Source organism: Copadichromis virginalis, linkage group LG6 (assembly GCF_057382275.1).
Source record: "Copadichromis virginalis isolate Kocher_CV1m ecotype Utaka linkage group LG6, C_Virginalis_male_GT1.1, whole genome shotgun sequence".
NCBI lineage: Eukaryota > Metazoa > Chordata > Actinopteri > Cichliformes > Cichlidae > Copadichromis > Copadichromis virginalis.
Genome location: NC_140623.1, coordinates 19,507,519 through 19,520,232, shown reverse-complemented (window position 1 = coordinate 19,520,232; position 12,714 = coordinate 19,507,519). Strand labels below are relative to the sequence as shown.

Genomic DNA, 12,714 nt, shown 5'->3' with positions numbered 1-12,714 from the left:
ATCATGGCTTCATTTCAAATAAATTTCACGTTACTGGAGGTAGTGCAACATAGGGAAAAGATGGGGAAGGTAATTTGTTTCAGGTGCAGGTTGGTGTAGTTTGATGCACATCTAAAACATAGCTGGGCAGCACGGTGGCACGGTGGTTAGCACTGTTGCCGCACAGCAAGAAGGTCCTGAGTTCAATTCCACCATCAGGCCGGGGTCTTTCTGTGTGGAGTTTGCATGTTCTCCCCGTGTTTGCGTGGGTTCTCTCCGGGTACTCCGGCTTCCTCCCACCGTCCAAAGACATGCAGCTTGTGGGGATAGGTTAATTGATTAATCCAAATTGTCACTAGGTGTGAACGTGCGAGTGAATGTGAGTGTGAATGGTTGTCTGTCCCTATGTGTTAGCCCTGCGACAGACTGGCGACCTGTCCAGGGTGTACCCCGCCTTTCGCCCTATGACAGCTGGGATAGGCTCCAGCGCCCCCCGCGACCCTGAAAAGGATAAGCGGAAGCGAATGGATGGACCATATCTTCAGTAGAGTGAAAATACTTTGCCTGTATTTATCAGATTACTCACTCAAGGAGTTGGAGTTCATCCTAATTTGAAATCACATTTTTGACATTTTTATTTCACTAAGAAAAGAGAGAGGTTGTAAAAACTGGAAAGTAAGAAAACAGAAAACTTGTGGGACTTGTTAAGGTTCAAAAAATATTGGGGATGGACACCAGAGGAAAAACCCACAATAACAACACTGGTCCGGTCGGGTTGAGTCAAACGATGATTTAATGATCACACACGTGGGAGATGAAAGATAAAGATAATTTAACATTTAACTTTAAAACTGAAACAAATGGAACAAATAGCATAGCAGTCAATTCTAAAATGCAAATTCACCAGTGAACCAAAGGTGTTTAAATGTTTTGGGTGGGTTGCACGGTTGCCGTACATTTTCTTCTGGAAAATCTCTTATAGATATGAGCAGAGTCTGCCACAACTGTTACTGAGTACAAGTTGCAGTAGTCTTCCATCTACAGGATGTTATGCTGTGAAACTGCAGTCCCCTGGCCAATGAACTCCATTTGCAATCCAATTTCTTCTTCATCTAAGAAACTATGCTTATCCTTCAGCAAAACTGAAAGTTTTACATATGAGCTTTGGTTGAGCATCAATACCATCAGCATCCAAACAGGCATAAAAAAGAAACATGAGATGGAGCAGGCTCCTTTCACACACTGCATATTTCAGCTCATTTGTCCCATTAACAGCCTGGACACATAAGGCAGTGCCTCTGCTTCATCGACTGGAGTTCATTTATGGAGGAAAATCTATAGAAGAGCGACACATATCCATCTGCTTCCTCACTCCCTTTGGGAGAGTCATTTGTGTACTTATTTAGGCTGTGGTCAGCCATTAGACTATGCCTCTCTGCTGGACTGTGTGGACTAAAATGCTAATTACTTCCCATCCCTTTGCTATGCTGATAACTTCTCCCATGTAATTTTCTTGCCATATGTCTGGAAGAATCTCTTGGTTGGTGTAGCAAAATTAGATTGGTTGAAACAGGTGCCGAGTTTGTGTTAATTGGCATTATGCACATCATAATTCACCCTTACCACAAATGCCCTTTTACTACTCAAATGCTTCATAATGGAACATGCTTGCTCAGCTTACCACAAGCTTTAAGAATCAGCCAGGAGGAAGACCTGCCTTTGTAATGAGGTTAACTGAGGGAAGAATGCCACTATAGTAGGAGCTTGTTTCTAGTGTTTCTCTTTGACTCCGTGGAGCAAAGGGGAGGGAAATTAGGTGTGTGTTTCAGGTGTGGTTGTCTCAGTGGGTTTGTGTGTATCCTCAGTAGACTTCAGTTGGGGTCCTAATAATAACTTGAAAGTGCAAAGTCTAGAGCATGGCTCCACATAATTAGCCTTTAGCAGGAATCAAGCTAATTGCAGAGAGGTAATTGGGCACACTTTACAGTCTGTTTGTCTGCCGTGATACACACAAACACCCACAGTTACACACTGTACTTTCCCACCTTGGCGTTTCATGTTGCTTGTCACTTTGATTTCCAGATGAATTAAAAAGCATTTTAATTAGTTGATTTCTTCGCCGTGTCATCTTTTTTTTTTCCTTGGGAACAGAAGCCAGCAGATAAGATTCGAGTTAAAAAGTCCATTAAAAGTTTCTACATTAATGGCTTCCACAGTGGAATTGAGAGTAAAAGATTCTCATCACACAGTTCTTGTGTTGATTGTTTTTTTGCGTTTCTTTGTTACTCCTTTCATATTTTACTGTTCTACAGCCACAAACCTTTGGAAATAAATGTTGTGCAACTTTACTCATTTTGGGAAACTGAAAATGATGTTCAAAATTGTTGGTTGGTTCTAGTTTTTATGATTATGCTACTAAGTAAAGAAGAAATGCAATTGTCAAATTTCAAATTCTATGATATTATCGCTGTGTGACCTTTTGACATGTGCACTGACCTTGAATTTGACCTTCCTAGTAGCAGGAGATCTGTAATACTGCAAAGTGAACTTAGAATTTTTTAAAGCAAATTGAAATATCCCAGCAGTTTTCATTTTCTTTCACAATATGCTGTTGAAAATACGAGTGGGCGATATAGGAAAAAAAATTCTGAATAACGTATCGGTGATTCCAGCTGGCAATTTATTAATGCAAACACAGCATTATACACAATTTAAACTCAACTAAACAATAAACATAGGTGTAATACATATATATATATTTTTTTTTTTTATTTAAAAAAATATTAAATATCTCACAAACAGTAGCCAATCAGCTATTTCATACGTCATATCTGGACTCAGTACATCAAAATCTATCAAAAAGAAATAAAACATTTTATCTCTGAAGCACACGTCTGAAAAATGATTAACCAGTGTTTCAAAAAACATAGATTTGACTTAGCAAACTTTGTTTGAAGGAAATTTGATGTTGTGTTTAATGCAGAGCTGGCTTGGAAGAAGAGCTTGACATGCTGCGAGTCCAGGCTGCTATGGACCGGGCCACAGTAAAGGAACTCCACCTCTGTCTTGCAAACAAACACCAAGGTGAGCATTTTCCTTCACACTAGTTCTTCTTTTTGTCAGGGAGTGCCTTAAAAATTACAAAATAATGTTTTTCTCTTTGGTCTTTATTAATTTGAATGCATGTTTTAATTTGTCTGAAAATAATGAAACTAAACTGAATTCTACGCAGTTATTCTGTTTTTAATTTTAAGCTCATTTTGTTTGCAATGCTACTTCTTCTTCTTCTTCTTCTTTTTTTTTTTTTTAATTAAGCACTGGTCTGGTCAGGGCCATGTGCATTACTGCGCGGATTTAATAAGACTACTCCCAGGAGAATTCATAGGACAACTCAATTAAGACTTGATCAACTCCTGGTAAATTGATTAGGACATCAAGTGTGGTGTCCATCTTGTCTGCATGTATTATTCCTGGTGTTAAAAATTACATCCCTTTTAATCCAATCTGCTGCTTTGTCAGATGCTGACCACTGCAACCAGTGACCTTAATTAACTAGTTCAATAACAGATCTGTTCTATATCACTTTAATTTTCTTCACAGCCAATGATGGTGTCTGGTGAAGATGCAAGCATGTGATTTAAAGGATTGCACTAATTAAAATAGTGGCTTGACTTCTGTTGACAGTCTAGTTAGGAATATGAGAAAGCAGCCTCTGTTGAAAGGACATGCTTGGCTTTACATTTTGTCAGGGAAGAATCCCTTAACTTTGAAGGAGTGTGGTCTCAGCAATAGATAGGCATCTGTGTTTTCTGATTTGGTATAGTTTTAATACAGATTATGAACATGTCTGCTGTTTTGCAGTTCAAATAAGGTTACACCATTGTGGCAACATTCAGAATATTTCATATTAAATCTAGACTGAACTGAGTATATTTGGAGTCAGTTGGACATAAAGTCAAGACTCTTAAGAGGAAATTATGGATGGCCATAAGATTTACTCCTGAGGAACCGCTTTGACCCGATCAAAAAGATGCAAGGTTCAGTCGCTCACACCAGGATCACACTAACGAAAGACAGCAGATGAAAGGAACGGAGTCTTTGTGCTGCTTCCTATGAGGAGACACGGGAGGGATGTTAATGTATGCTGCAGTGCCAGAACCTCCTTCAACAGTGGGTGACTAGGGAGCCACCACGTCTTCTTATCAAGGTAGTGCTGAGGTGCCAACTCCCATGCCACCAGTGCTGGAGCTGGATAATTGTCTCCCAACCTGGTTATGTACCCAGCGAACACAGCAGCCCTCCTGTCCTATTTGGTGCTCTGTCTGATTGAATGTGACATGTAGGGAAGACAAAAGGGCAGGCTAATTCAAAGTAACAAACTTCCCTGGGCAAAGCATCAATGCAAAGCAAGGGAGCAGCAGCTCTTTACAACATGACCCTCTCTCTTTTTCCTCTCTGCTTCTGTGGCCGCTTTTTTCCCCTCAACTCGTTCTCCAAAAGATCAAGTGACCTAAAAAGTCAAGGTCCTGAATATTTAATGTTTCCAGCCTCATTGTACAAATTATTTTGGTCATCCCGTCAGGAATGTTTAAATAGGAAAGAAAGAAAAGCAGAATGTTTTGTATTGTTCTCTTTCAAACATTCGTTTCGGTGTCTCACTATGGGGAACACTCTCTCAGCGTTGTCCTCAGAAGCCTCTATATCATTACTCCAGCCAGCATTGGCTGGCAGTCGTGACGCTTGCGTCAGGGAGGGGCCACCCTCCTCCCTATAAAAGGGTGTGACGCAGCATCACCCATCATTCAATTTCCTCTTCTCGCTTCTTAGAAACCTCATCTCTCCTGACTGTGAACGTGAGTCCTAGCTTAACTGTCCATGCGAGCAAGCTAACACCTTGGTCACCGGGCGCTAGCACGGTTCGCGTTTCGAGTCGCTTGCTCATCACCACAGAGCCAGGTCGGAGAGTGTGTTACCTGCCACCACGCACCTAGCACAACAGCTAGCTGACCAAGCTAACAGTTTTTTGCTACACACGGTCACCAAGCCAGGTAGCACAAGCGCTAGCCACCACACTAGCTAGGTCATACTAGCTCACCATAGCTATCCGACCGAGAGAAAAGAAAAAAAAAAAAAAGATCAGCGTTAGCCGTCCAGCCAATTCCAAGCTAGCTCCACCAAGCTTCCTTAATATGGCAGACTGCAAACCACTGACCAGAATTTGCCCCTGCGGTTGCAAAATCTCAGGTTCAGATACACATGACGCGTGTGTGATGTGCCTCGGGCTGCAACATGCCCAAACGGCTATTTCCACACCGGGTTCATGCGAACACTGCGCTTGCTTCACCCTAAAAAGTCTTCGCCGAAGGCTAGCCCGCCAGGCTAGCCTGTCAAAGAAGGACCCAATGCTGTCTCCAATCGGCCCACCGATGGAGCACACTGAGTCAGCCACACCAGGCACCAGCTGGGACGACGAGATGGATATCGTCCTCCCACTGGCGGATGATGCCGAGGTCAGCTGCGAAGCTATGTTGTCTGATTCCCTCGAGGCTAATGATGAGCTACTCAGCGAATCCTCTGAGGGAGCGTCGGAACATCTTGTCTCGGACGAGCATGACAACGTTTTCTTTGCCCCCTCTTCTGCGACACAAGGGGCCGATTGTGATAACCCCGGCACACAGTCCCGCGGCATGGAGCTATTTGACGTTGCAAAACGGGCAGCTGAAAAGCTGGCGATCCCATGGCCCGCGGTGACAACGGAGACCTCCACCTCACGATACGAGGGTAAAAGGCTCCCCAAAGTGAAGTGCACTACTAAGCAGATACTGCCGCTTTTCCCCGAATGCGTGGACGAGGTTTCCATGTCATCTGGTCCGTCCCTGCCCTCCAAGGCCAAACGCCTGCAGTCCTCCCTGGCTGACAAGGCGTGTAAATCAGTTGCCACCACCGTGAGGGCATTGAACGCCTCATCGCTCCTGCTAGCCTACTCGGCGGAGCTCCAGGACCAGACTGCTGCGAACCTGGATGCTAGCAAGCTGTGGGAAGAGCTGGGCATTGTTACGGACCAGTGTCTCCACCTCACTAGAGCAGCAGTACAAGCGGCGGGCAGAGCTCTCAGCATCATCGTCCTACAGGAGAGGGCCAGATGGCTGAACTTGTCGGAGCTTTCAGATGGAGAAAAACGTGACATTCTGGATGAAAGCATCGACCCCGCTGGCCTTTTCGGGACCGCCGCTGCCACCATGCAAAGACAGTTCGAGAAGAAAAAGAACAAGGGAGAGGCCCTGCAGCTGTGTCTCCCTCGGAAGACCCCCCTCCTCCCAGTTGCCGAATGTTCGCTCAGGTCACCAGCCGGCGTGCCGATGTTTAGAATCCCTCGCCGCCCAGCCCCACAGGTTGCAGCCCAGGGTCCCCTAGGATCGCAGAACCCTAAGACCCACTGGCCCAGGAAACATGTCCCGCCTGCTGCCGCTCAGGGTGCCCCACCACCAGCCAAGAAGTCGGACCGCAAGAAGAAGCGGACTGCCTAACATCCCCCACGGGGAGATCGGAGCCGGACCAGCCCGGGCTCCAAGTCCATTCGGAGAAGTGTGTTCTGCCTCCACCTTTCAGCGCCTGGGACTCGAGTTGGATCCCACAGAGCGCATTTCAACAAAGAGACGACGAGACACTGTTCAGCTGAATCAAGCATGTCACACAAAAACACACTGTTTATTAAAAATTTACCCATTGCATCCAGGCATGTTGCCAAGGGCACGGGAAAAATGTGTGAAAAACACAGAGTATGTTGAAAAACATAATGCCCCCACGCACCCAGACACCACCGGGGTCGATTCCCTCAGTGGTGTCCGGCCCCACGAGCGCTGGTCAAGCGCAGGCCGCCCGCGCAAGCGCAGTCGGGTCTGGCCCGCAGGACCAGTTTCCGCCACAAGAGGGAGCCAAAGCTCCGTCTACTGTGGAGTGCCTGTCTTTGGGGCCGCTGTCAGCAAGAATAGAGAGATGGCGAGCTCTCGCTGCGCCAGAATGGGTTGTGAGGACATTAGGGTGAGGCTATCGTTTACAATTTGCAACCACCCCTCCCAGATTTCACAGAGTGATTTTCTCTCTTGCAAAAGGCGAATCAGCCAGGATCCTGCAAGAAGAAATAACTACCTTGCTATCAAAGGGAGCAGTACAAGAAATACCCCAGGAGCAGAGCCAATGCGGCTTTTACTCAAAGTATTTTCCCGTAGGCCCAAGAAGGGAGGGGGACTGCGTCCGATACTGGACCTACGGGCTCTGAATCAGCATCTGAGGTCATACAAATTCAGGATGTTGACGACCACCACTCTGCTGCATGTAGTGCGCCCAGGCGATTGGTTTACATCAATAGACCTGAAGGACGCATATTTTCACATCCCTATTTACCCGCCTCACAGAAAATTCCTGCGCTTTGCGGGCGGGTTACGGTCCCGTCCTTTGCACATGCTGGCTCGCAGACTGATAATGTGGATCAGCATCAATCTGTTGTCACTGAGAGCTACTCACATTCCAGGAGCTCTGAACTTGGGAGCAGACTTAATGTCCAGGGGAAACCCGCAGTACGGGGACTGGACCGTGCACCCACATGTGGTGACCCAAATCTGGACCCGCTTTGGCCACCCACAGGTCGATCTGTTTGCCTCGAGGGAGAACGCTCAGTGTCCACTGTATTTCTCCCAGAGGGACCAGGAGGCTCCACTAGGGGTAGCTCACAACTGGCCACAAGCTCTGCTTTATGCGTTCCCTCCACTGGCCTTAATTTTTCCCACTCTAACCAGAGTGAGAGAGAGAGGGCTAACAATGATATTGATCGCCCCAAGGTGGACGAGGTCCCATTGGTTAGCGGAGATTATGCCCGTCTTGTGGAGCGAACCTTGGGCTCTCCCTCTCCGACGAGAACTAGTCTCCCAAGCCAGGGGGGAGATTTTTCACCCTCACCCCGAGCTCCTCGCCCTGTGGGCTTGGCCCGTGAGAGGTTGAATCTGAGTACAGCAGGACTCCCCAGGGGTGTTATAGCCACTATACAGAGTGTTAGAGCCCTCTCCACAAGATCATAGTATGAGAACAAGTGGAGGGTATTTGAGGAATGGTGTGGAAAGTCTCTCCTTTCTCCAAGAACTGTTAGATAAAGGAAAGGCCTTTTCCACAATTAAAGTATATCTAGCAGCCATTTAAGCCTGCCATGTGGGCTTCGTGGATGGCCCAGTGAGCCATCACCCGCTAGTCTGCCGTTTCATGAAAGGGGCACAACGGCTCCACCCAGTGTCTAAACCTCTCGTTCCCACGTGGGATTTATCCCTGGTGCTGGGGGCAGTTTCACAGCCACCATTTGAACCACTAAACCAGGTGGAAATAAAAATCCTGTCTTTGAAAACTGCATTGCTCCTGGCTCTCGCATCTGCGAAACGTGTCAGTGATATTCATGCGCTGTCAGTACACAAAGAGTGCACCTGATTCACGCGGGATAACTCTAGAGTCACACTCAGGCCAAATCCGGCCTTTGTGCCCAAAAATCCTTATCTCCAATGCATCCCATTGGAGCTGGAAATTTTTTGCCCTCCTCCTTTCTCGTCCCCTGAACAGGAGCGCCTACATGCTCTCTGTCCAGTTAGGGCTTTATGTACCTATAGAGAGAGAACGAAGGCTTTCAGGAGGTCGGATCAGCTGTTTGTTTCCTGGGCTAAACCACATCTTGGCAAGCCCGTTAGCAAACAACGCATTTCCCACTGGATTGTTGAGGCGATCCAATTGGCTTATTCCAGCTTCTTCTCCCCCCCGACTAGAGGGATGGCAACCTCTTGGGCCCTTTTTAGGGGCGTCTCTATAGAAGAGATATGTGCAGTGGCGAGCTGGGCTTCACCTTTGACCTTTGCAAGGTTTTACAGGTTGGATGTCACTGCACCAACTCTAGCCCACACTGTGGGGCCCCACGAGACCTCCTAAGTGGGCAGTCAGTCATTCAGATGGGCTTATCTGGCAATACGGGAGTCTGCATATCCCATAGTGAGACACCGAAACTAATGTTTGAAAGAGAACTTGAGGTTACTCTACTCCGTAACCCCCGTTCTCTGATAACATGAGTGAGGTGTCTCACCAGATCACCAGTAATGATATAGAGGCTTCTGAGGACAACGCTGAGAGAGCGTTCCCCATAGTGAGACACCTCACTCATGTTATCAGAGAACGGGGGTTACGGAATAGAGTAACCTCAAGTTTTGTGTTGCCCTTCGCATATACGTAGGCAGGGAAGTTGTTTGTACTTCAGCAGGTAGATACTGGGTAGGTAGCAGTGACAGAGGTCTGTTAGATTGTGTTAGATGTGTTCATGAATACACATGCATCAAATGCCTAAGCACTTGCACTCTTGCATGCTTTCTGTTGTTATCATAAAGTCTAAATCATATGTTTGCCAGGGCCACTATTGAATTTCCCAGAATAAAGCTGCATGTTTGTCTGTGGAGATTAGAAGTCCTTTGGGGAAACACAGTGGACTACAAAGCAGTGCAGCCTGGGGCTGTGTATTCACAAGGGATTCAAGCACTTCTCTTCGTTTGTTTTAGGTCCCCAGAGAGAGGTTGCATATAGTATACACCCGCCTGCACTTCTGAGCCCTGTTTTCCTATTTCCCGGTGGACTATTAAATAAAACACCTTTCTATTAATCTGAAGTTAAAGGGCTGTGTAAGATTTTTGAAACCAAAGGTGTTTTTTGCAGTGAAAATTCCAAGTCCACATGAAAACAGCGTTAGGGATTTTTCAGATTTGATTGACAAAAAGGAAAAAAGACACTGAACCTCAGGAAGGAAATTAGACCTTACTAATGCTAATTGATTTAAATGTACCCTTTTTATAATTATTCTATTGATTGAGCAGCTTGAATTTGACACAAAGTGTCACAATAGCGAGCTTTGTTCTTCTTTGCAGAATTACTTCACAAAATGGTTGAGGAGCACCAGGTCAAAAGCAGCACTCCGAAAAAGCCTTCTCTTCTTTCAGGTCGAATGGAGCAGTTATTGAAAAAGGTACAGCACTATGCCGTCATGGGGTGTTCTTTGTCACTGCCTATAAAGGAAATCCAACACAGCCATAAGTTCAGCATGGCAGCTCTCAGAAATTTTTGATTTTGCTCTTTCAAGGATAGTTTAACGGTGTTCGTATGCATTGGAGAAGGGTCATGTAGTAATTTCCAAGCACAGTATCAACTAGACAGTCTATAAATTGCCAAATATAATTTGTGTATCCCAGAAAATACTAGTTGATTTAACGTAGATTTCATAGGTTTGGAGGCATGTTTTACGCTCACACTCACACACACATTTAAAACCCTGCTTGCATGAGCTTATATGTTCCCCCACCCCTTCAGCTTTCATGGCAGTAAATCATCAGGAGTGGGGATAGCCGTCTAATTTTGTTTGAAGGGTACCAGGCTTCACCAGCAGGCAGAGAGAGAACCAAATAAAAGGGAAAAATTGCCTGGAGGCACAAACCCAGCAGGCATCCACTGTTCTCTTAAGCAGTCTCCACCAAAGATCTAACAAATAGACTAAGTGCTCATGGTTTCAGCGTAGTTAAAGGTGATCAGGGTAACGGGGTGCAAGTCAGATGTCCATAACCGTGTTTGACTGGGGACGACGGTATTGCTCCCCTCTCCGCCCCCCACCCACACAGCAAACTGTAATTACGCACTTGGAAAAATATCAGTGGAGAGGAAAACTAGTAAATCACGATATGGTCTTTCTCATTGAATCTTACTAATATTAATACTATAGAGCAGGTTGTTATTTTGTCACTAGCAGTCCAAGAATAAGTATTTCTGGGGGGTTTTAAAAACGAAAAAAAAAAAAAAAACTACAGATATATAAGCCAAAATTGATTATTTTGTAGCACAGAAGCCCCATGTATGTTTTTTTTCTTTTCAGATTGATCAACTGGAGCAAAGAATGATAAGCATGGAGGAGCAGACAGAAAGGCTGAAAGATGAAAAAGAGCAGCTACTCGAAGTCAACGAAGACTTGGCCCACAACTGCCGCAAACTCCAAGCCTCTTTGGATCATCAAAGAACTCAAGAAGCTGCTCGTGAAAAGGCAGCCCATGCGCAGGCCGTGGCTCAGGAGGAGCAGCACTGTAGTGAGGTCAAGGCTCTAGAAGTACAGCTGGCCTCATCTCAGAAAGAGGCTACAAAGCTTCATCAGCAGTTGCTGAAGCTGAGACAGGAGCTGGGGATTCTCAGAGCAGCTAAGGACTTCTATAGAAATCGTGCTGCAGGACCGATGCGGGCAGGTGGGATCGCTAACAGCATTAGCAGCAAGGTCAAATTCAAAACAACCAGGCACAGAGGTCTGCTACGGCAGCGCAGCCACCAAAGAGTCAGCGCCAATCAAGCCATCAGCTGGCAAGGGCCAAGCTCCAGTGCCGCTAAAGACGAGTGGGAGGACATGAGCGTAGAAAGGTAATGATACACATGCACGCGCACTGACGCACATATTCTCACACACCCCCTCTCATTATTTTTAGGTGTTTGGGCAGAGAGGATGGGCTGGCTGAATAGTTGGGGGGGGGGGGGGGTAGCAGCAGCAGCAGCATCGAGGGGACAACGTGCATTTGCAAAGCGTAAGCAAATGGGTGATTGAATTTCATTGTCTGTCTAGTTGGTATTCAGGAGCCAAAAGAAGAATGTGAGCAAGAATGATAGAGAGAAGGAGAGAGGAGGGGGGGAAACTACTGTCAGATCCTTTGAAATATCATGGGACGCCTCGCTTGGAGCTTATTGACTGAAATTTGCATGCAAAATTAGCCACCTCTCTACACAAAGTTGAACCGATGCCAGAAAAGCCCAGGGATAAGGGGCCGCCAAAGCCTTGATACCTTCCAGTGATGCCATTTTCATGCACTAGTCACGCTACCCCGAAATTGACGGTTTGGCAGTTTGATTTAATTTACTCGTTCTTTGCATATTTACTACCCCCCATCGACAGCACTAAGGATCCCCCTGCAAGGACCCAGTCCACCCCCTCCTCCCAAACACACACACACAGACACACTCCTATATGAAGCCCACCTTGCGTCTAGTTATGTTAGTTATCTTGTGGCATGTCGGTTCACAAATGTATGTGTGTGTGTGTGCTGCTCTTTTTTTCCTCCAGCCACCCCATTGCCCCCTCCCAACACACACACATAGACATACACATATACGCTTCCTTTCCATCCCACACTCCTCTCCTTAGCTCCTCGCCTTAATTTGGTTAGATGAATTTTGAATGACCCTACTCGGATCAGTACCAGATGTCTACAAGCTGTTTAACACCCTCTAAATTAAGAACCATCGACAGTAATTATTTCATGTATGTTTTATGCAAAAAAGCCACTGAGCCAACATCTATTGAGTGATGGCTGAAATGATTTGATTTCAAACACTCGCTGATATTTATTTCCCTTCTCTTTCTCTCCCGGTATGCCTTGCTCTACACGCTCTCTAGCTCAGCCCTCCTAACTCACTACCTCTTCACCGACTAATTCATCAGACTCTAATCCACCCCAGCTCTATCCGCATGAGGCCGTTTAACGGGGACTGGGTGCAGCTATGCCCTGCTTTCCTAATACCACTCCATGTGGCTAATAAGCAGCAGTCTAATAAACGCTTTACCTGAGAGGAGGATCTAAGTGGATTTTTGAAGAAGGGGCCTAAACTGAGATGTTGTCTTATTTAAGGCACCTGTCA

General features: G+C 46.1%; 1 protein-coding gene across 2 annotated transcripts in view; it reads left to right on the top strand.

Annotated features, from left to right (window-relative positions):
* cntln (centlein, centrosomal protein) overlaps positions 1-12,714 on the top strand; it is a 94,487-nt gene that overhangs the window by 44,077 nt on the left and 37,696 nt on the right. For both annotated transcript variants that reach the window (XM_085459098.1, XM_085459099.1), the window contains 3 exons: positions 2,963-3,063; positions 9,921-10,018; positions 10,916-11,445. In XM_085459098.1, the coding sequence (XP_085315224.1) occupies positions 2,963-3,063; positions 9,921-10,018; positions 10,916-11,445 (729 nt within the window). The remainder of the gene's footprint in view (positions 1-2,962; positions 3,064-9,920; positions 10,019-10,915; positions 11,446-12,714) is intronic.